The sequence below is a fragment of the Adelges cooleyi genome, unplaced genomic scaffold (genome assembly GCF_023614345.1).
Source record: "Adelges cooleyi isolate 19-005CV unplaced genomic scaffold, UGA_ACOO_1.1 ACOO_flye_CR_arks_rails_tigmint_CR_PRNA_9, whole genome shotgun sequence".
Classification (NCBI taxonomy): domain Eukaryota; kingdom Metazoa; phylum Arthropoda; class Insecta; order Hemiptera; family Adelgidae; genus Adelges; species Adelges cooleyi.
Genome location: NW_026096579.1, coordinates 2,605,731 through 2,631,534, shown reverse-complemented (window position 1 = coordinate 2,631,534; position 25,804 = coordinate 2,605,731). Strand labels below are relative to the sequence as shown.

The following is a 25,804-nucleotide window of genomic DNA, read 5'->3' as shown; positions in this document are numbered from 1 at the left end:
AACGCATAATAACCTTGGTACTTATTTTTGTAGTTCTAGATTATCAATACACCTATTTAATAATTTAAATTTACAAATAGTATCATTGAGCAATTGTCTTTGTTCCGAATGATAGTACAAAAAAAAAATATTTTTGCTGTGAACATTGTATTTATATAATATACATTTTACTTATTTATTTTGCACTACTTTCAACTCATTTATGAGATGTTTTTTTAAATTTTGACCGAGATTTCATATTATGGAATCATATTTAAGAATTAAACGTGACGTTAAGTATGTGTAAGCACGAAGTTTTTAGAATTTCCAACAATTAATTTTAATAAACCTTCAACTAAAGTCATATTATATAATATGCTAATGTTATTCCTAGGTCACTGTAGATTTTAGTACTATACTTGATACTATTAATGTTCTAACGGTGTTCAATGTGTGGATTCGTAACATTGATTTATGCTTGTCAGACCGTTTAGCCTAGACCAGTTACTATAATTATTATCCAACTGATCCTGGAGTAGTAAATTCACAATCATTAATTGACTTTACTGGATGCTAGGGTATTAAGCCATAAAAAACAAATAAATAAATAAAACAAAATATCAGAGAGGATAAGTGTCCCCCTCGAGGTAACACGATCAAAATATTGCAAAAACAATTGTGCTTCAAACATACACACGTGATTTTATCACGTTAGATACCATTAAAAAAAAAAAACGGTAGAAATAATTTGAGTGTATGTTTTGTATAAATATTTTATTCAAAAACGATTTTTTTTCGATGCAAATTAAGCTGTTTTTTTTTCGAAATAATTTCTCACGCGGGTTTTGGTTCGGGCAAATCGATAATTTTGACAATTCCGACTTTATCGTCGTTTCGCATTGTGTTTTACACACAGCACGTCGTGCAAGACACGGTGTGTTGTGTTATGTTTATGTACCGCGCCCCTTTTGGACGGACGAACAATAATAATATGTGATAACTTTAACGATAATTCGCAATTATATTATATTACACTCGGCCGAAAATCAGTGTCCGTGAAGTTCCCTACACTGACACACGTCGAATTAATAACCTAGAACGCACGGGAAATGTGTACGAGTTTATGTCAAAAAACTTTAGCAATTTGTAGGAAAACGCGGAATATAAATAATGATGCAAAAACGACGGCGGCGGCGGCCAAGGCGCGCGAACGCTCTCGCTTTATTTTGTCATTAGTACCGCCCCAGGCTTTCCGTCTAACACCATAATATACACACTCATCGCTGGCAAGTTACCCCGCCATTTAAATATATATATATATATTGTTAACTTGGTTTTACGCCGTACACTTTTCGAAATCATAATAATAATAACAATAATAATAATAATAATATAGTACTTAGGCGCGCGATCCGTTCGATGTAATACAATATTGCCGGCGAAACGTTTTCGTACGCGCAATGAATAACGCGAAACTTGTGTGCTGTTTTCCGTGTGACGACGTTTACTAGAAAGTTTTTTTGATTAAAATTTAAGTAACTCGACTACATTGTGATACGTACGCGGCGGTGTACTTAATGAAAACGAACCGCTAATGGAAACGGAGCCGGGCGAGATAAGATAAAAAATAAAATAAAAAAAAAGTCTCCAAAGTGTTTCAACTTTCAATATATAAAAAAAAAAAATACCCGGGTAAAATAAAAACAAACGATTGGGGGGGAGGGCAGGGGGTACAGCGACCGGAGGGGAAAAAAGACAAGAACGTCGGCGGTTGTTTACGATACTTGGTGCGCGGTCAACTTGACTGCAAAGCAAGCGGATCCGCGAGAAAAAGAGAAAATTAAACTTTCCATCATCTTGCCGGGGTTTTGGACCCCTATCGTATAAGTAGGTGATACGCGCGCAAGAAGCACAACCGACGAAATTAATCGCTGTCATCGTAAACTTTACCTTAATAACGTAATTAATTCTTATCGAGTTTGCCGGAGCGTAAACTTGGATCATTTGTAAACGATCGAAGAGCTGCACGGGGGGGGGGGGGCACCTGGCCGGAGACCGACAACGCAATATCGCAACTCAAAATAACATATAATAAGATAAGGGTCGTACAAATAAATAGAAACACTAAAATAGCGATCCCATATTGAAAATGCTTCGGTTTGTCCGAGTGGTCACAGTCGACAGTCACAAAACAACCCAATATCGATTTGTTTATGTGAGTTAGCAAGACATTTTTTTGTTTACTGTGATTTGATATTTTTTTTTTTTTAAGAAAACGTCTTCCTTCGAATTGTATCTCTAGATAGTACAAAGTTGTTTTTTACACATATTATTGTGTACACAAAAGTCTTAAGTTGAAAATACTCACGTATTCGTTGTAAATCGTTTTACTTCAAAATAATTTTATCGCATTCCAATTTATTTATAATTTCCCATAAAATGACAAAATTTACCGTTATGTATAGAAAAAAGAGTTAAAAAATAATGCAATACGCATATAAACTATATTGTATTGATTCCCACTTGCTGTTAATAAGTTGGCATATTTTAGAATAAACCCTGGATTAACTTTTGTTAAATATTGTCTATTCGATAAAGGGCGAAATCTCATGACAAATAGCCCTATACGCGCATCTTAAGCCTTTAAGGCGGTAATATTTTCGGGTTTATATAGAATTTATGAAGTTTGACTTTGTACAGACTGAGTTTTCATAAATGTATTGTTACCGGAAAGAATCAATATTGTTCGGACTACGGAGAAATACACTAAAAAAAAGCGGAGGTTACAGGTCTATGGGATTTAAAAAAATGAAAATTATAAAACCACTTTTTCATATAAACGATTCTATGCTTATATAAAATCATTGTCAACAATGTGCTGAAAGTTGTATCTAAAATATTAGGGTAGATACGATAAGGGTAGACCATTTGTATCTATAACAATTTGTTGCCGCTGTTACTCATACCTCGTAATTAACAACATAATGTTTTTTCCTTAATAAAAAGAAAATTTAACTATAGATATTTAAGAAACTTGTACATGTTTCAGCCCAACCTTAAATCTACCTTTGGGCTAATTTCCAAGCTAATGTACATCAAATAAGCTTGTCGATTATTTACAAGTATGTTCAACATAATATTATGTAAACCTCCTTTGGAAAACAATTAATCATCGGCCTTTAGATGTATTAACACATTACATTTAGATAAGTGATCATAGACATCTATGATCTATGGCTATAAATGCGTTAGGTAGTGCAAATTAAGTTGACGGATAATCCTATTCAACGATAGCTTACTGTTTTGATCATTTTTTTTACTTTTTACACAAAAACTTACAAACCCTTACTTGATTTCACGTTGCTTACACGAGTGAACGGTATATTTGCACACTCCAACGAAATTCGAGTCTAATCTTTTTGTTAATTTATTTCATTTCCCCCCCCTCCCACCATTTTGACTTTGGCTTGTATTATAGTGTATACGCCGTGTAAAGTAAATCAAGCTTAGTCGTCCGGCCCATAGTCAGCCAAAACCAGCTACGGTATTTTACGACTTTTTATCCGGGTTTACTGTTTACTATACGGTCCGTTTACACGTTGGACAATGGAGACATTTTAATTCGTGTGTGTTTTACGACGGGTTTTATACATGTACATTCGGTTATGGGCAGGTACTTAGAATATGATAATCGCCCTGTTAACGGGATTGATGGGTAGTAACAATGCGATTGCAATTTCTACGTACGTTTGTTTATGAACCGTATAAACTCATATTACGACTTGCGGTTGCCAAAAAGAGGGGAGAAAAGTTAGGGGAACGATATAACATAGCGGCGTGCACGATAATAATTATTGTTGTACGGGATTTGACGCGGGCAACGAAGGAAATTACATGCACGTTGACGGACTGACACGGGTTTATTGAATTTGGACTTTTTGCAAATTGTTTCCGCACGAACCGGAAACTCGAAATTAACATTGTGTAAACACGGCAAAACCGACGTTGTAAGTACGACCTCTGTGCTGCAATTGACTACACGGTGCCTATTACCGTGCGATGAGCGTCGCTTCGACGTTGTCGAATTTGCCGTTATGTTCATGTAGTATCGACCAAACTTTGACGTAGAGTTTTATTTCCTATAAAATACAGCTAGGTATATAATAATAATATGGTAACTATTAAAAACGCCCAACACGCGAATATGCTCCCTACGCCCCCGTCGGCATTCGTTTACTGAAGAGTCACAGAAATCCCAGTGTTGGGTACAGAATTTAATAGCTATTCCCGGCCACTTTCCGGTTAACGCGGCCGAAGGTGAAATTACATAATACTATATTGTGACAATCAAACTTTTAATTTAATTGTACGGTTATTACTGCGTATGGAATAAGTTTACGCAGTAAAGCTCTGTAATTTCTGTCGAAACACCGACGAGATAGTCTGTCTTTAAAGTTTCTATATGGTAATTTTAATGCAATAAGGTATCAACTGTATGGAATCGTAATTCACTTGTTACTGGTAGGGATAATAATATAATAATTTGTATTTGTGGCCAAAATAACAGTACATTCGAACGTACTACTTGATCGGTATGCAAAAATATTATTATACAATAACTTAATTCATAAATTGAAATATTAATACAGAAGTCTATTAACGGTTAAATTTTCAAATACTAACTAGGATCCTGTATCCTGTAGTAATCGTATTCATTTATAAACTGACGGACCGATGATTTTTAAAAATGTAATGTATTTCAATGATGTCAACATTACCTCTACATATTTGGCTACCCATTTTGTTACTGTCAAAATAGAAAATAAACTATAATGCGTTTTTCTTCTTGTCAAAAACCAAATTAACGCGACATTAAATCCACCAGTGCAGAATGCCCCATATACATATTCAGTTAATGTGCTGAGTCGACGTTTGAATAGCAAAATAATTTTAAACAAACGTCTTTTCTGCAGCAACTAGTAGTGCTCACGCGTTTTCAAAGAGTCCCGTGTACACGAATGTCTAGCTGTTAAATGTTTACTCCGTCTGAGTTTCACATTGTTGTTTCTGTATTGTAAAATGTATACGATCAATCTAGTTCCAATGAAAGGTCTTCGATCCGTCCAACACGGAAAAGGGCAAAAGTTTTGGGGCACAGGTTTTGAGATACGTACGTGTTTAATGCACCGTAATCCTCAGGAATGGGATTTGGACGACTCTACCGTTATTACTCAACCAGAAAAAGCAAATTGATTCCTCCAGGCACGCTAAAGACAATCGGTGATTTTTTTTTTTTTATCGCCATACGCTTCACTTGGTTAGCAGCTCGTTGGGATTTCGTTAAATGCAAAAATCAGTCATGAGCAATAAAACATTACAGAAGCTTTGAACCGATCAACGTTCAACATAACCAGGTTACACAAAGCATCTGTCAAGGTATATTAATCTAGAGTCCCGCTTTCTTTTAAAAAAAAATGGCGAACGATGAACGTCCCAGATGAAATGGTTTGATTTTAGAAAAAATGAATAAACAAAGGCTGTGTTGGCCAAATAATTGTAATCCAATTCATGGTGCCGATTAATAGTTGTAATCAGTACTCATAGCGTTAGTTGTATAAAATCATAAATAAAATTTAAAAATTAATCATACAGATACGATCACAATAATAATTTAATTGTAATTACATGATTACATTTATAATTGTGTAATACTTTTGTTTTAACTGTTGAAGCTTATTTTATTTTATATTTTACTATTTAAAACGGTTAGTACTAGTTTGTATTTGCTGATTACATTATTGTAATCAATTGTGACATTTCAAAGTAATCAATTTCGATTAACTAATCAACGGATCTTAATAAAAAAAAAATTATACAATTTTATCTCCAAAGATACATTGCTTATGAAAATTACATTTTTTTTTTTTTGGTAACAGGTGTAACTGCAAACTCTGTAAATAATTTTAACAATACACTCTGTCCAGAATTTAAAAAAAATTATAAAAATGTTTATTTATTTTGATGCTTTACAAATGTAATTCGGTTAAATGACAAAATATATGTGTTTGAAACTTTAGATTGTTACTATAACAATAGAAATAACAAAAATACGTTACAATGTAATACATTTTGTAACGGTTCATTATTTTTCTACTAAATTTGCTATTATTGAGTTTTGGTTATCATAATTATTACAGGAAAAATATATGATTTAGATAATATAAATTAAAAAAAATAAAAAAAACCGTAAAAATATCTTATTATAACTAGGCTTTATTATTTTATGAATTAAACATTTTATATTTTTCTTAAATATTATATTATATTAATGAAAAAAAAAAGCATATTTTTAAATTAAGTGTAATATTTATTTATTATTATTTAAATGAAGAGTAACAATACTAGAAAACCAATGCATTTATAATACACTTTTAAAATAATTAATTATATTATTCGTGAGTAAACTAAATATTAATGAAGTATATTATGCGCCTTAGTACAGCAAATCCAGCCATTTTTATTGATATGCAAAGAGACTGCAACATGTTCTATACTTTTATAATATTATTCAATGTAAAAGCCAAAATTAATTCTTGAGTTTAACTTTCAGTAATATAGTATGTCATTTAGCTATAAATACTTTATAACTTGTGGTTAGGATGCAATTAATAAACTTGACTTCTACGCATATAAAATAAAGGAGTAACGCGAGACTTTTACCCTAAACTATTTAAAAGTCTTTAGTTTATAAAAGCTGAAGTTGTGCAAATGAAAAAGCAGTATACATTTTTATCTTTAATCAAATTTTAGTTTGTTTGGTAAACTCGCCAATCCGATGAAATGTGCTAATAGTGTACACAAAATATAACAATAAGTTATTATATCGAAAAAGTCTATTATACTTTAATATTAAAAAAGTATTTATTCGCTACAAAGTTTAATAAAACTACAATTTACAAGACATTTTGATTTTATAATAATTTCATTTTAGTAACTTAATAATAAATAAACTCATTGATAATGCATTAAGTGTCTTTTAACGTTTTTTTTTCATTTGAAATATTTAATTTCTTAAAAATTAAAGTTTAATTTAGTCGATGGATTTTTGTTTTGTTCAATAAATCACGACGGAATCAATTAAACAACTGGGAATAAAATATTGATGGCGTTTTCCGATTAGATATTGCGAAAATAACAAAATAATAATAATATCCTATCACGTCCGCTGTGCACTAAGCTATGGCGTTCATCTTCTTACTTACACTAACGTGTAATGATGTCTACCGACGGTCTGGTAATATAACTTTTTGGTTCTGTAAAATTCCGATCACGTCACGAGTTTGCCGAGTTTACCCTGCATTTTTCCTTTTACATTTATATTATAAAGTATCGTCGAATAAGTTTTTCATTTTACCACAGACCACTTATTCGTTATCGATTTAATAGATAATTTTAATTGATATATTATGAAAAACTGGGCTATTGATCGCTGTTGTTGTGTATTGTGTAAAACGTACCTAACCTCACCGAATCGACGATAAACAATCTTAACAGGCTCGACCATTCTCATACGTCTGTATGAATAGCTCTGATAGTGGAGCAACGCTGATTGCCTAAAATGAAATTAATGACTTTAAGTCACAATGGTGGCTTGCAGTGTTTGAAACTGCGATCATTTATCAGTAGAAAAGTTATAATTACTTTTGGAGAACCAGTGTCCTCTGTCACATTCGGACACATTTTCTAACAAGTGCTTGGAATTGGAGCAACTCTCCTAAGTCGGTCTAAATTAAATTTTTGTTTAATAACAATGGCCGCGATAACAGGACCGTTGACGTGGTAAGCGTGGAAGTTAGAGAGCCTGGGGAATTTATAGGACCTCCCCAACAAGGAGTCTAATATAACAGCACTATAATACACTACACATATTTGTATACTGTCATTGAAAAAGCCATATGAGCAACATACAAAATTGTTAGAAAATAGAAGCCGCGTGGGTCGAAAATATAATCCGTGGGAAATATCGTACTTACTTTCGACCTTTGTACTGGTTATTATTTTGTGCAAAAATATAATAAATAAAATACATGTGTCGTCGAAGCTAAAAATGTATTTTTATATACCTTTGTGTTCGAGATTCGAAGAGTTCAGGGCGAATTGTCGAAATCTTCTTAAATATATAAATACAAAAACTAGTCAAAAACCAGAGATATGTTAATTAATATTAAAAAAAAAAACAAATATTACAGGCCAAATTTCTTTTACTTAAATTTATTTGGCTTTCTATTATATAATATACGACAATGTATGGACATAATATCATAAGGTATTATACATTCTGTGAAATATTTAACTATATGATAATTAATATACTATGGCTTACTAAAAACAATACCGGTTTATGTAAAATTATACCTTATCTTTTATAGTTGTACATTGTGTTTCGTTAAGATGTAAATCATGAATGAAAATAATCCAAATGAATCGAATATCATATTTATGATTTTGTTTGTTCTGCATTTTTTCTATGTGAAAAATCCCCTATTTTTCACATCAGCATTTCTTTACCATGTTGATAGACAGACGCTAACAGGGTTCTTATTTGGCAGGGAAAAAACACAATGTCGATAATAGATAATGATTGGTGCATTACATAAAAACTAAAATCAATTAGTTGATTTAAAATCATACTGATAAGTCGAGTGTGACAAAAGATGTACCGTTTGTATTTACTGAAGTTCCATTTTAATTAAATCGACCACTTTAACTTACTATTAGCTCAAGGTTCGACATTTATTCGTTTATCATTCGTCGATTGCTGTAGTAAACGTTACAGCAGTAACCATCTCAGTAGCCATTATTGCAACAAGATATTTTATACGTCTTATAAAAATGCTAAACTTGTGTATTTGCTTAATAAAAACATTAATTACTTTTGTTCTTACGAATCGATGAATCCAGATCACTAAACATCATTGTTGACGATGCCAGCCGAATTGTAATAACTGCAAAAAAAACATAATATTTGTTTAATATAATTTCAGACGGATTAATCAAACATCTTTATAACTCAATAATTACGTAATTGCAATTAAAAATATTAATCAGTCTTAAGACTCTGTGGGAACAACATTTTTTTTTGTTTAATACAGATATAGTAACACTCGTGGTTTTAATTATCCTAGTGAAATATATTTCTATTTTGACATCAATACCAAACGCATCTTCGGCAGGGCCTCGGTTAATCTTGGGTTTTCACACCAGAGCACAGGCTTAATTGTTATCCCTTCGTCTGTCATTTCTCTCGCATTTAGTGTTATTTATACACTAAGTAGTGTCTATTGTTAAGTAAACCCTATTGTAGCGAGACTTGGCATTAATGATAAGGCTACGAACCGAGTGTTTGCACAGTCTTTGGAATAATATAAACCATATTCTTCTAGAAATCCCATTTGTTCACGGGCCAGTGAACATAATATTTTTTAAGAAAAAAAAAATCTATGGCTGTGCTGCGAACACAGCGAAACTATGAATTTACCGGAATATTGTACATGACGGAATTGTCTTTCGGTCCTGTGCGTTTCCGTCCTAAGCAGGTTGCACTATATATTATTAACATTTCGATTGACCAATTATTATTGTAAAGAACACGCACGATAAATAAATATTACTTTTCCACTACCGAATTTTGAAATTGTTCGTATTTTTTAGGTACATTTTTGTACATACGAGATTTTCCCAAGTACTTTTAGTCCAAAACAATTTGAAAATAAGAAATTTCCACTATTTAGGAGTAAGTTAGTTCTTAAGCTATAGCTCTAACCCCTATACTAACACATAAAAAATATATATAAGAGAAATTTAAAACTGTATTGGCTAATTTTCGGGAAGTTATACATAGTGTGTTGTATTCTTTACATAGCTACGAAATTAGTAAATTTGTAAGGTATTTTCACAATGAAAACAACATTTTTTTTTGAAAACAATAAATATTATTTGTTATTTATTAGTGTCAGTTTTATAAAATTATTTTTTATTTTTATCAGTAGTAATTTTTGAAACTTAAACATTCGTTTGTCAAATAATTTCACATACGAATGTATAAGTTATTTAGTGTGCTAAGGGTTGACTAATATTTATGACCTACAGAACTAAAAAGATTAGTAAAAAACATCTCTTTAGTTGGGAAGTCTTGTGGTGTTAAATTATTGTTATTTTAAAAGTATCCGAGTAGCAACGTTCATTGATTAATTAACCCTCCTCTATTCATCCCTTGCAGTTAAAGCAATTAAATGGTTGTAAAACAAAAAGTATTTTAAGAATAATCGATACACTTTTTTTTTTTTTTAATTTTAATGAGAGAATTTGTACTTGACTGAAACATTCGATAAAAAGACAGATTTTGATGAATTTCAAGTAATGAAATTCCGAAGTTTTCATTAAAACACAATGAGGTGTACATAATCCGTTCAAAAGTAAATACAATTTAAAACGGTATTTTCTTTTGTCCAGTAACAACAACGAATATTGTACTATTTCAAATATACAACAAAATTAAATAATAAATGGAAAATAATTCAACATTTATTCGTTTTGATTTTTATTTTTCGTTGAACATTCAAACAGTTCCTGTTGGCTTAATACGGCATAAAAAAAATGTACCGTTTAGCGTGCTTCGTTTTTTATTTATAATTTTTTATTTGTACTCCGTGCTCCCGTTAGAATTATTGTCTGTCCCTATTCATATAATAAAAGACCTTTTAAAATTCGCCCCGGTTTTTTTTTTGTTGTATTTAATCGTTATGCCGAACACGTACTCTGGTTGCCGCTTTGCGGGGCTAATTACTTGAATTATTAAGCCTTTTTTCTATTATGTAACAGACGGACCAGGACGAGTTAATACCCGTGCCCAAATTTTACCATCCGGCGTCACTGGATAAATTTAACGCTACAACTTTTATTTTTACATAAATCAAGGTTCATTCTGAAAACCGTTAATAAACTTTTTGTGAGTTCATTAGGAAAAAAAAGCCGATGATTTAGTATTATTTCCGTGAACGTATAATTTATTATTTGTCCAACTCAAATATAATATTATGACCGAATCAGTCATAATTATTATATATCATGATCTTAGTTCAACATTTTTATCCGAGTATAATAATAGTTTTGAAATTATTTTCGATTTGTACACAGCTAATAATGTTATTATAATATTACATTGTTCTTTATGCTTATTGCAATTGCATTTTCTAGTAATGATCTCACTCGTGCACATTGTTCGATTAAATTTTAATTTATAATGCCGTTAGTAAACAAATAGAGTTTCGTAAGTGGAAGAAAATCCACTGTAGCATATCCGAGTGGTAATGGAATATTTCCATATCTGCCCACCAAAATCGAAAGCCTTACTGCGGCATTGTATAGTATGAAATGACCTCGATCACAAAATACATAAATACCTTGTTCCCGTTTAAAGGATAAACTCAGTTCCATCTTTACCCTAACAGCATAAGGGGCACAAGCCCAGGGCCGCCCCCGGTCTGGATGTCCCCAAATAATACAATTTACATCTAGAAGTTTTATTTTTGGTTTTCTTAAAGAACCCCAAAATGTGTGTGCCCAAGCGCCCCTGCATAGCCTAAGACTGCTCTGGATAAACTAATACCATTAAATAGTGTTAGGTTATATTATGTTTGGTCGTTTCTAAATGCGCTACATAGTACATACTTTGTAGCCGTCCTACATAATATCAATTAGCGTAATAACTTTAAAGTTTATAATTTTGATAATATTTTACCTGTCAGATAACATGTTTTTCCAGTTTATACCGAGGCCTAGGGTAGCTGCTGAAGTGCGCGATGAAGTTGCCCACAATATCGGTTGCGTTAAAAACCGTCGAGGGCGTACATCTCCGTACTTACCTGTTAAATATTCACCCGGCGGGTACTATCGACGTTATATTAGTATATGGCCCTTAGGCAATGTGGAATACATATTTCATCGGCTCTCGGCGGGACCGTTTGTCCAAATCCTCTTAAGTACAGAATCGTCTTTTCCCTTAATTAATTTCGCCGAATACCCGGCAGTCCGATTAAATGGACTCGGGGAAAGTATCCCAAAACCTTATCGGAACTCGGCCACATAACCTCCGTAAAGTGTGTACGGACAAGCAAGTGGGTGGGTGGTGGTAACGCAGAGACGGTCAGCATTTCAATTGGGATCGCCTAGGCACTACCGATATTATATAGATAATAAAATAAACAAGAGATGACACCGGCGTTCCGGATTTCAATTAGTGCCGTCCTATCTAACCTTCCGTCGGCCGCCCGCAAACCGCTGCGTCAATTTTATCATTGTTATTATTATTATTATTATTATTACTGTTATTTTTATTGTTATGTTGTTGGCCAGTCGTTACGCGAATCATACCACGGTCGGTTAATGATTTAGGAGCTTTGATAATCTCTCGGAAAACCACTTGGCGCGATTTGCATAACCTCCGAAAGACTCGACGGCCCGTTTTTCTTTCGACCGCCACCTGATTAGTAATAATTTATGCAAAACCTGACAAATTGAGGTTTTGTTGTTACTATATAGTCGCTGTTACGCCGCGTGGTGGATTGTGTGCCAGCCATAATTACTTGGGGGGGTAGCGGTCGAACAGCAGTAATCATTACCTTCAGTAAGCAGTAGGTCCTTCCGGTCCCGCATAATCTACGACCGGATAGCATTATGTAAACCCTGGCGCTGATATTTCCGATTCGCCATACCGGCACGGCCGTTGTCTGTGTCAAAACACGCATCAATCAATGGAATCACAACGATTCAGTGCAAAATATCTTAGAGCAACACAAGCGAGTAACTCTACTCAAAACCTGCAAAATATATTAAAATATACATACATGGTTGAAACGCTTAAAACTATCGACTGACAAACTCTGATTCCAGATACTTATATCAACCTATGATACCTAATTGCGGTTTATAATAAAATGGAAATACAAAAGATGAATGTCAATTATTGTTTTAAGGACTACATGTACCTATTCAGACCTATCGCAATTATTCTCTTGTCTCTATAAATGGGATCACAAAGGCTCTAATTTTTCCTAGAAAACTTTAAATTTTAGTCATATATCAGCTAATAGCGAAATGACTACTAATTTTAAATACAGTGTATAGTATATGTTTCTAAATAAAAAAAATTAAATTTATTCCAAAACCTTAAGATAAAACTGACAATTGATATTTAACAACTATTTTTCGTTCTTGTTTTGAGTACAATACATTTATTTAGACATCGGTTTATTAATATTGTAATTTTTTCAACACTACAAAAAAGTATCATCTATTGTTCTTGTAAATCGAGATTCTGTAAGTCATATTATTCTTAGTAAAAAGGGACTATGCATACCTTTCGATATTTTTAACAGTAATAAACAATTTCAAATGAATAATTAATATTTGATTCAATATCCATTATCATTATTATTTTGTTACTACCGTGTGTATTAAATTATGAATGATTAAATTTCTGTTTTTACCCGTTGTTTTATAAAACTATTAATAATATACAAGATTAACTTTTTAACAACTATCTTTATTTCATATTTTTATACAGTAAAGTACGTTATAAGAGAAACCCGCACTAGGTTTCATCTAAGAATTTACTCCTTTTAAATTATTGTGTAGTAAACAAATCAAATTAAACTCGTATTTTATAATCGATAGTTGGGTACGTTGGTTTGAAGTATGTACTAATAACGTTATGTTTATTGCTAGACCTATAGACAGTCGAGTAAAAATACCTATTCAGGGTTCGTTATCTCGACCCCCCCCCCCTTCCCTTAAAGGGTCTAATTATAATTATGTGTAATATAGTTTTCATGGTTAAAAACTTATCAGCACACCCGTATTCTAATGGTGTTCGCGAAAATGATTCCGCTAACACGTATCCGAACACAATGCAAAAGGATATACAAAAATTATTATCAGATAATTAAATCCTACACAAGATTGTTGTACGTACCGGCTTTCAGCTTGTAAGCGTCGAGTTTTACGAGCAACTCGATAACGCTATAACCTCTCAGACTGTGTTCTCATTTAAAGTTTCCAAAAGCAAGCGTAAATTAAACCCTTACCTTCCAAAGTGCTTTACTTTAACATCAACTAGGGGTCTTAAATTATTTTATAACCATCAAAAGCGTTTAAAACTATCGCTGCACGCGTCGTTAGCATAGCGTGGGCTTTTCGTCAGCAACTTTTCCACAGTCATTCTTAACTAAACATGCACGTGTTTAGTATCGGACGTGACATAATATATAACCTAACATGTTATAGAATTTATTATTACCAGTTACTATTATTATCGGTTTGTTCATCTATCCGTGGAGGGAAAATAAAATACTTAAAATGCCATCAACTGAATTAATATTTCGAAATATGTATTATTTGATTGATGAAAAAATGACAACTTAAGATTTTCATACATTTCCAGTCAAGGAAATAAATTCGGGTCAATCCCAGACCATCTGGTTTTTATTGAATTTCATGATTTTTACTTGTGTGTTACCAATAAAAACTGGACAAAAAGTTCCATAACATCAATTGAAAAATATATATATTAGCTTCAATTCGGAGCTGAGAAGGTATTTATTTTTGTTTTATTTTCTTTAAATTTAACTATAGATAGTGCTTATAGTAATTGTAGTTTTAATTTTGTATTTTTTTTGTTTTTTAACTATCATAAGTTGTTTTAATTATTATATAAAGAATTATTAAATTATTTTCGAAATAGTATGTCGTAACTATTGTTAACGACATGGATTTTTTTTTTCTTTAAGTAAAGGAAAAGATAAGATAGCTGTGGTACCAGTATGATTGAGTATACACTGAAGTAAAAATTATTATTAATATTATAATAATATCGTGTTATGTATATGTTGTGTATAGTGTCTTTGTGTCGCAATGTAATAATTTAAATTAAAAACAAATGATTTTCTAAAATTATTATAGTGTCTATATTACATTTGAAAACGACTTTATGATAAATTGATTAAATTGGATGATAATATTAAAACACTAAATAATATATAACTTATAATTTATACTTGAAATGGGCGAAAACATGTTATTCAATAATTATAACATGAAATGTTCCGCATTTTTTTTTAGACTGTTAAACTAAATGGATTATTTTTAATTTAATAATATTATTTGTATTTGTAACATATTTATCATAGTCTAACAATTGACTGATGTGAACATTAATGAATTCAAGTCACGATGGCGTTAAGGTGTTTAATTGTGGCGTGTATTAAAATTGTGTTCGTCTTAATCATTATAAAATATCGAAATTATAATTTTACCCAAATATACAGTTTATTTGACGGAGAATCCAAAAGAAAAAAAACACAACCCAACTGTTGTGTACAAAAACAATACTCTGAAAACATTTATAGTTTATATTACGCACACGCAGTGGTTAATTTGTTGTTTTCAACCCTTCTTACCTTCTCGTCCGTTTACCCGTTCCGCGTAGTTTGCTGGGGTAAATAAAGCCTAACGATGCTTGAAAACAATAATATTATTTTAACACTTTACCTGGTTCAAGGCGCATTTCTATTCGAACCAAACAAAAAAAATGATTTACGATGTCAAAAAAAAAAAAAAAGAAGGAAAGTAATTAAAATATAATTACAATTCCTACGGATAACGATCAAACGTACAAACTGTTTGACTGTTTAAATCCGTTTCGTTTTGAAACGAAAGTGCTCGTTAAATCATATACATCGATACGAATACAGGTTTCTCCTAGATTAATAGTACATTCTGTTTCAGTTATATAATGTTGGTATTAGAGTAGGTACATAGTGTACAACAAGAAATCGATATCCCACTAAGTATTCGAAAATTTAATAGTTATACATACTTTGAGTTTGCCCGAGTTTAGGGTTCGATTTCTTAACCGTGTCTAAGCCAGAAGGATTTAAGTTCTCGGAAGCGTCAAGGTATAAATAATTAAATACGAAGACTAACGAATAATAAATTAAATGGTGTTAGCTATACAATAGTGAGAATATCAGTTAACAGTTCAATGTGATTCCCGAAGAACTATGTTGGTTATCATTAAATCTGTCATAAGAGAATACAATATTGACTTCTCCTGGAAATCTATGTATGGGTCACTATAGATGGTCATTAAAATTTTCAAACATCACCGGTGAATCAAAGTTATAACTATTTAAAAAAAAAATGCCAAATAAGATGTTCACTGTTAAGTTTGAACATACCCCCGTTGAAGTCGGTAAATACTTCTCTGCTGGAAACCGCCTTGTCCCAACTATAGTGGCTTCCTTCAATCCATTTTTGTTTCATTACATCATCCTGCTTATAATAACTAGTAAATAAAACATTATATAGGTTGCTATTTGATTTTGAAAATGTACCCTATGTAATTGCCTCTTAAAATAATATTTTAAACTTGAATAGTACATGTTATTTTTAATAATTTAATGTAACAACATTTTCATAAAAACTATTCTAGCTAAAACAAATTATCACTTGATAGAAAACCTGTTTGTTAAATTACATTTTGACCACCCTGTCACTGGCCAATAGTAGTCGAATTACCGGTGTATGAATAATAATTTATTTAATATTCATTTGATAATGTTTATTCCAAAGACAAATGTGTGTAATCAAAGACATAAGTGGGTGAGAAATGTCGTTATCCAATATGATCAAAGTAAAACGAAAATTCACTTCAATGTGTTTGTATCACGTTAAAATTTGAACAGGTTGAAACTTTGCCTAATAAAATTCAAATTGTATTAGACAATCTAATGTACTGCAGCTATTTGGCCTGAGTACGATGCAAAACATTATTATTCCGGAATTAATATGCAAGACAAGATAATATTATCTGCATCGTCATTGTACGCGGATAGGATGTATTGTGTAGTGTACAATTATTTTACAAAACTAAATAGAATTTGTTAATAGGATAATCGACGTGGTGAACGGATTTGTGCCGTTTCACGAGGCCTGCATGTCTTTTGGCCGGGTTACTAGAATGTTCATTTCATCCATGCGTGATCTGATACCATGAAAACGACCTCTGCTGAACGATGAAAACCAATTTTGCAAAACGATAAGCAACGGACTGAAAACAACAACTGAGACAAACTGGGCGGCTAACGAAAACTCAAAAACCTTTAAAACATTATAATGTACTGCGTCTGGTTATAACGACTGCAGTGCTAGTATATTTCATTCTGCGACTACTTTTATTTTATTTTATAGAACTGTCATATAATATATTATATTATACACTCAAACATTACTTTCAGTGATATATATTTTTATATAAGCGAAACGATTTTTATTTACCAAGAGAACGTTTCCAAGAATTAAGTGTTTTTTCCTTAAAGTATTGAAAAAACGAAAAACTAAAACGTTCTGTCGCTTTATTGGCGCGTGTATGTGATATCTAATAATTGTATTTGTCAGGTTATTTGTGACACGTTTAACCTATTTATGCAAACTTTAACATGTTTCAATCCACCACAGTATTTTTCTTTTATTTGTTTGATTTTTTCAGATGTTCCAGACGTCTCACAGTTTAACCGCCGAAAGAATAATAATTAAAGCACACAATAATCGCACAATTTCACAGAGCTGTAAAAATCTTATTCGAATAAAAATATATATTCGAATAAAAAATTATTCCAATTTATTTGTATTCAAATAATGTATTATCAAGATAATTGTTTAAAAAACGTTTTGGTCGAGCAACGCACAACTCTGATTGTTCAGACCATGGAAAAAGATGTATAAAATAACTATGTTTCTTTAACATTTGACTTGTGAATATTATTATTATTAAAATATATTGTTATTAAATAATACAACCGAAGTCAAATCAAAATGATTTTTTTAGCAGATAACTAACAATTTTATTTTTTAAACGTTCGATAAAATCAGTATTTTATTAAGCGATTACAGGTTGTGTAGAAATCAAGTTGCTGTAACTAGTTAGTCGGACAATAAGTATTTCAAAAGACCATTTCAGTTTTAGTAAGGGGGGGAGACGTAAATACCAACTATGCACCCTCAATTTACACACTATAAGGACCCTAGAAGACGAGTGGTACAAGTGTAATTTTTTTTATTAAATCGATTTCTGTTAAGTGCTCATTCTGTTATATAATAGTAATGTTCTTTGTACGGACCCATATGAATACCATTTATTGCCTCGAGTAAACGGCAACAGTAATTATTAAAATAATCTGCTGTATTCAAAGGCTTCTAAATAAAAGACGATTATTATTATAATAGTAAAACGGATTGTGTATTCAACTGAGTTTATTTAAAAATTACAAAATATATATTATAATCTTTGGCTTCTGAAGGTCTCACACAAAATGTTAACATTTATTTTAGTATTGTACGAATAACATCTATAACGTCAGAACATTTTTTCTGGCGTTTTTTTCAAGATTTCTTCGAAAATAACAAGAGCTATTTTTAAAGGAATAGTATACCTATAATTCGCCTTTGAAATTTAACTCAACCTAAAACACCTATTGTTAAGAAATTGTTACTGATAAATATTACTATAAGACTCGATATTAGAAACCATTATTATTATTATTTTTTTTTTCAATGAGTTATTTATTATTTCTTCGTTGTGCCGATAAAATTTTAAGAATTTATGGTGGTTTCATATTGTTTACTGTTACACAAGAAAATAAAGCTTTTATATCGTCTACATTTTATTCTATGGAATCTTAACAGTGTCTTGATGACCCTTTCTTTATTTTCATACTTTTAATAAAAAAAAAAAAAAAGTATGAAATGATTAAAAGGAAATCTTTTATGAGATGGACCACGTACGATATTAGTTTTACCTTAAAAAAATAGTTATTTTCTAACACTCGTCCTTCCTATTACTTAATATAATTGATGTTAATAATTCGCTGTACCCAACAAAGATCTGAAGTTCTCAGAGGTTGATCTGCTTCAGTATTTTTAATATCTACGCTATCTGGATACGTAAATTAACCAGATATTATTCTCTATTATTCTCTGATTCATTATCTATTTCACTATTGTTTTCCCCCTTTTTTTTTTGTGTGTGTATCTTTTTGTTATATTATAAATAGTTGTGTCGCTGTTTATTTATTTTATCATTATTATACGTACAACTATTGTACCGTCGTGATGTGCGCACATTATTGGCTTTATTATTAATTATTTTTTATGAAACAAAAAATAATAATAATATCTCATTATGGATTTTCGAAGGAATCGCTATCGTTGGGAACTGGCAAACATTGCAATCCCGAACAGCCAGCAGTCCCGCTCGGCCCGTATATAAGCTGCGCCGCATCGTCGTACGTCGTTCCCAATGGTGATTTATCGGGTTTTTGAAATTTAGCCGGCTTGTCTAATACCAAGGACACCGTGGCACGCACATGCACGCGCACACATTTCACCATTATCCGAAGGATTCCAGCTGTCAAGTGTATTGTTTTAATAAAACGGTGGCTCCCGGGACCGGCGCGGTAAGGGCGAGGCGGGTCGGCTTTATTGGCCGATGTCGGCCGAATAAATTGGGAGCATCAGTTTTGATAAAGTTAATCACTTTTTCGAGGTACGAACAAGTGAACGGGCGGGAATGCGCGAGAACAGCAAGACGCCGAGGTTTAACCAGATGATGATAGCCACCCTCCTCACGTAGACGAATCTTCTGATAGTACAACAAGTACATCAGCTGTTTAATTATTTTTCCGGTCGTCCGAGATCTGGAATTTCTCCGGCCCGTCAATTTTACGTTGAAATTGTCTCCAAGTTGCGAACAATTTACAAAACAAAAATCATAATTTAATTTTGTGTTAAAAAAAAAAGACTAAAAATTCTTTATCAATTCTGTGACTTGTTTACGAGTCTCAGCAAAATATGAAATTTAATGAATACTCAACTTAAAATACGTATTAGACAAATAATCCAAATGTACAATTCATGAAGCCAGATTAGAATTCAATGAACAGTTTTAAAATCATGTTTGTATTTTCATCGTTGTTCTAAAATAGCGTTAGGGGTAGTACTTATGTACACAGTGGCACTTTGTCATTTGTGCTCTAACCTACACGCTAACATAAATTATTTAAAAAACTACAATTTTTTATGGTAATCGACACAAAATTGTTCAATTTTATAAACACGACTTAAAAATATTTCTTTAACGTAAAAAATTAATTTAAACATGTCAGGTAATGCAATTAGACACCGCAATGTCAAATAATAACTAAATTAATGTTGTCGTGCGGTGTTATTACTTCACAAAGTTACCCACTCTGTTGGTTTATACTAAATATCCTACTGAATCCAAAAATATTATATCTTTTACTAAACGGACACGAATAGTGTTATTCAAACCCTCTGATCAAATCAATCTCAACGTTTCGGTACATTTTTCTTCGATGTCGAATGTTGCTTAATGTATCAGACATTGTGTTATGTGCATTACGCGAGGTATAGGTGTAGATTAGACGTCAAGGGACTGACCGGGCGAAGATGGGGGAATTCCCGGGAAGCCAATGCGTTCGGCGCGGAGTAAAGTTTAAATTAAACCTTTAATCTTGATAATGCTCGGGGAACTCGTTTTTGTTGTGAAACCTCTCTCTTTCTCGCCCACCATGCTCTGTCTCTGTCTCACCCCGTTCGCCTGCAAGTCCACCGCCACATCGTCCCCGGCAAATATAGTGAAATGTAATACTATTTTTGGGGTGATCCGAGGTAGGGGCACGAAAAAAACAAAAACGCGTATACATTATAACGCAATTTAATACACTACGGCAGAGGGTTGTTGCCGAGGCGATCGCGCGTGGGTCGGACACGGTGGCCGATGCACTTAAATGCGGGGTCGGCGGTGGAAAAATCCGCGTGTGGGGTGCGGTGAAGTATAGCAAGCATATAGCCCCAGACGGCATGTATGACGGGTGTAATAACACGGCGACAGATTATTGGATTTCGCATACCGAACGCCACTCACAGGGTACCACGTCTATTGGTGAACACCGACCGTTGTCGGCGATTCGGAATACAAGAAAACGATTATCTGAGATACCTACATGCTTTTACATCTATTCCAAATATTGAATACAGCCGTTTCGGAAAATATTACCGACGCATAAAGCCCGGGACGGAGTGCGGATGTCGGAGGCCAACAACCTAAAGCGTGCCTGTATAAACCAAAAAAGTAAAACGAAAACAGTCGGCTCGATTTTTTTTTTAATCGATACTTTTGACGGCGCCTTCGTATAATCGTTGAGACAGTAAATATCAATTTCACCACCACCGGTTTAAAAAAGAAAGTTTGTTTTCAGACACAGAATTCAGCAATTAGGTCGAAAACAATTTTTACCTTTATTGTGTGTTCATTAGCATTATGATTTATTTTTTAATTTATGGAATTTTCAAACAACGCGTGGAATTATGTTGCATGAACAATGAAGTGAAATTAAAAAAAAACATTTTGACTTCTCATATTAAACTTTAATAAATCATAGTTAGATATTGTGTTCAGTGTGTATAATACTTTATAAACATTTCGCTATTAGTTATCATAAAAGACCAATACGGAAACCATTATGAGACATGGAAGCGGGTATTAAATAACGGGCAAAATATAAACAATATTTAATTCAAAAATCACGTTTAATCATTTTTGACTTGAGTATTAAAATATATTGTGTACACTGTACAGCGTTATCGGTACCTACTTGTGGAAAATTAAAAGAAAAATAATGTTCTGCAAAAAATAATTAGTTTTTGTTTTTCAGGTTATTTAAAAATCGATTTATACTACAGCATAAACTTATACTACATATATACAATTTTTCTCAAAAATCTGTAGTCAAACATAATTTTGATTAGGTACCGATATTTATATTTTTATCATACTACTACTATGCACGTATAATACTTTCTTACTGTGTTGGTTTATACTGTGTTTGGTTTGGACTGTACTGGTTTGAACCTACTATCCACATATTTGCATCGAATCGTTTATTTAAAAGTTTTAACTTTTAGTTATAATAATTCCTGTAGACCTGCGATTTCTCCGTCTCCACTATGCACCGAACCCACTTTTATTGCATTTTTCGTTTAAACAGCCGCAAGTGTAAACATTTTTTTTCTATACATAAAACGACATTTTAATAACTTTGCAGTTTTCTCTCTATATTCAACTGTTTGATTCCGTTCAAATAATACTTCAACAAATAATAACGCATTTTGTTGTTTACTGTGTTAGCGTTCATGTTTAAATTTAATATATACGCTAGTTCTTTTTTAGTTTAAGAATCTATTTTGTCATTTTATTATTACATTTCAAGTCTTAAGCACGTTAAGAAAGCAATAAAATGTATTTGAAAATCATAATCTTGTTTTGTTTAATGCACTTTTTTCTCTCGGTCAAATCAGAAGATCCGATTGAAGTTGAGGTAGGTAATTATAATTTTTTCAAGTATAACTGAAAATTATTAAAAGTTAATTGACGCTCGACTGTACGCTTTAGTTGTATTGAATGTTTTTTTACGTTTAGCTCTTCCTATACAGTTTTAATAATGCACTTGGCTGTTTTAGTTTTATACTCTGCTTGATTTCTTACTGTATTGGTTGCATAGCTGAAAAGTGTACATGCATAATTACAATTTTTAAATGATTAGTATTTTAAAAACATGTTCTGGTTAAAATTTAAAATATTGCAGTTTGATGTGTGTTTAGAAACATTGCATTACTATTATTTTAGGTTATATATTACATATGGAAGGAAATCGTTCATGATTATTTCAATACTGACTTCGATACAATTAATTCTTTATTGCCTAATTTTGCCAGAGAAAAAGTTAACGATTGGCGTACAAAAAATACACCAGGTAACTGTTATAATATAATATACATAAATATATAAATGTTTCTAGAAATATATACATAATGTCATAGAGATACGACAATTTATAAAGGGAACCGTATAATATTTTTACTTAGTACTTGTAAGTGCAGTAAGCATCAATAATAAAATATTTTATTACAAAATAACATATGCTAGTGCTAACTTGACTTGACTTTGACTCGAATACAGAACTGAGATATCCTTCACTGTCTTAAAGTGTTTTTCGTAACACCCAGTTGTTCGTATAGAATGTACCAGAAAAGTATTTTTATAATGATTATCATATAGTGAAAAATAAAATATATCATATATTAATATGATGATTCAAATTAGACTAATTTCATGGCTATAATCATGTTTTACTGGTCAACTGACAACAATAGATTCACCATCTAAAATTAAATATGGTTTATTGATCGGATAACCATTTAGCCAATTAAAAAGAAAATTATTTTTAGTTCTTTTCTTTTTTTATTGTGTACAATAATTTTAAGATTTAGAAACACAATATAATTTTTGTTTAGTTAGAGAGTAAAATGTAAAACTTTATTAAGACCTCTAAAGCAAACTGTTAATACATAATATGTTTTATTTCTTTAAGAAATGAGTATGAACTACGACACAGTTAAGAAAATGTGTAAAGACATCTTCGGATGGACTGATATGGTAAATTTAAATATAATTAATAAGATAAAGTATTGTAATAATTTTTCGGAAATCACATAAGGTAGATGATATGTTAATAGTGCACATTTTATTATGTTCTGCAAGACAGTATAATAAAAATAATATACTATTTTATTAAATTATATCACTACAATTTGTGATAATCTATAATAATTTATTGTTTATGTTATGGTACTGTATACAATTTTAGGATGTACAAAATATATGGGTGCCTACAGAATATAATGGTTATGTCAAATTGGATAATATGGATTCTGAACTAATTTCTAATGTGGCTAAAAAAGATATCAGGGATTGGATCAAGACAAATATAACAGGTAACTATTATATATATATATATATATATATATATATATATATATATAAACTATTCTAAACTCTTTTTTACAAACTTTAATAGATATATTTTTATTTATTTTAGCAATAAGTGTGAACTACGAAACATTTAATAAAATGTGTAAAGCCATCTTCGGAAAGAGTGATATAGTAAATTGAAATATAGTTAAGAAGACAAATTACTGTAATATTATATCGCATACATTTTTACCTGCCAAAATTTTAATTTGCAAATTATTGCATACAACTTTGTATTGTTCTTTTGTGTTTATGGTATAATGGGTGTTTTAAAGTTCAGTAAGGGTTCAATTTTCTGTTTTAATGTTCCGATTTGGCATGACCTCGGAAAAATATTAAAGACTGGCTATTGGACATAAATATAATTAGTAATTATAATTATAATTTTTATATAATTGTTTTATCAGTATGCGGTAGGATAAAGTGTGTGTATCGTTAATTATAATCTAAAAATCAATTACAAAAATTATATAGTAGGTACTTTGTTATATTACACGAGTTTAATTTATGATCTATATTAAATGATTGATACCTATCATTGTTTATTTGTAATAATTTTAGGAAATATATAATCTTTGGATGAAAATGGAACGTAGAGGTAGTTTTATTGGCTTGGATACAATTATTAACGAATTCGTTTGTGATGAGGCCAAAAAAGATATTAAGTATTGGGCTATGGACAATAATACAAGTAACTGTTGTTTATAAATATAAAAGTAATAAGAGCATATTATACAAGAAATACTGATAATTTATAAACATATATAATATGGAATAATATAGACCCATGTGCTTAGGTATTTTTTTAGACAAACCATTAGGGTCCAGATAAAATTTACCTTTTATTATCTCAAATAAAACATGGTTGTCTGGATCGAACAATAACTTCTATTTGTTTTAATCGTGTAAAATAATATTAAATTTCAAAAATATATGTTTTATTTAAGAGATATTTAGTTAGATAGTAAAATATGAACTTTATTGAGACCACTGAAGCAAACCATTATTACAATTTTTTGTTTATTTTAGCAAGCAGTGTGAATTTTGCAAGATTTGAGGTAATGATGAAAAGTATTTTTAGTAAGGCCGATGGAGCTGAAATTGTTAAATTCATAAGCGATCCTGACACACTTGATTCTTCTAAAGTAAAAGTAGACTAAAGTAGTAAAAACTAGATTTCACTCGTTAATTACTCTTCAAATTTGTTATAAGCTTATTATTTAACAGTTATCATAAACACAACATTTTTCACTTTATCTAAATAAATGTCAATACAAAATACATTAGTGATAATTGTTACTATAAAATATTTTATGACTTAATATTTAGTTACTTGTATATAAATAAACTAAATAAAATATAATATGTATAAGTATAATACTAAATTATAATTTGTATTAAATAATAAAAAAATATTGAATCAAAACAATACATTTTTTTGAATTTATATTATTCTCCACATAAAGTATAAAATCAATAACTTCTGCTATAAAACAAGTCTTTGGATATATTTTTACTTTATGTGTACTTATAGATGATCATTTTAACAACTATCTAATACTGAAAATGTTGAAATTACAATCATTATAGTTTGTCTATAGATAAACAGTGTCAGTTACAGAAAACAAATTTAATGTTTTCAAAATATTGTAAAAAAAAGTTTAAATTCTACTAAGACAGAAAAATGAAATATTTATTTTAATATGTTAAACAAAATGTTATTAAAATATAGATAATATTACCATGGTATTTAGTAAAACATTGCAAAAAATTCTAAAAACACTTAAAACACAATTTTTATAATTAGATATGTGAACA

At 31.1% G+C, this 25,804-nt stretch overlaps 1 protein-coding gene across 1 annotated transcript; it reads left to right on the top strand.

The window, feature by feature from the left end:
* Positions 1–22,385: 22,385 nt before the first annotated feature.
* LOC126846986 (uncharacterized) lies at positions 22,386–25,192 on the top strand. The gene is made up of 7 exons (XM_050586904.1): positions 22,386–22,493; positions 22,802–22,928; positions 23,547–23,611; positions 23,823–23,949; positions 24,054–24,118; positions 24,548–24,677; positions 25,016–25,192. The coding sequence occupies exons 1-7, from the start codon at positions 22,413–22,415 to the stop codon at positions 25,144–25,146; spliced, it is 726 nt and encodes a 241-aa protein (XP_050442861.1). The 5' UTR covers positions 22,386–22,412; the 3' UTR covers positions 25,147–25,192.
* The last annotated feature ends 612 nt before the right edge of the window (positions 25,193–25,804 follow it).

Coding starts and splice junctions, on each gene's coding strand:
- LOC126846986 (XM_050586904.1), top strand. CDS start 22,413: ATGTATTTGAAAATCATAATCTTGTTTTGTTTAATGCACTTTTTTCTC. Junction 24,119..24,547: donor TCTTCGGAAAGAGTGATATA/GTAAATTGAAAT, acceptor TAATAATTTTAG/GAAATATATAATCTTTGGAT. Junction 24,678..25,015: donor GGCTATGGACAATAATACAA/GTAACTGTTGTT, acceptor TGTTTATTTTAG/CAAGCAGTGTGAATTTTGCA.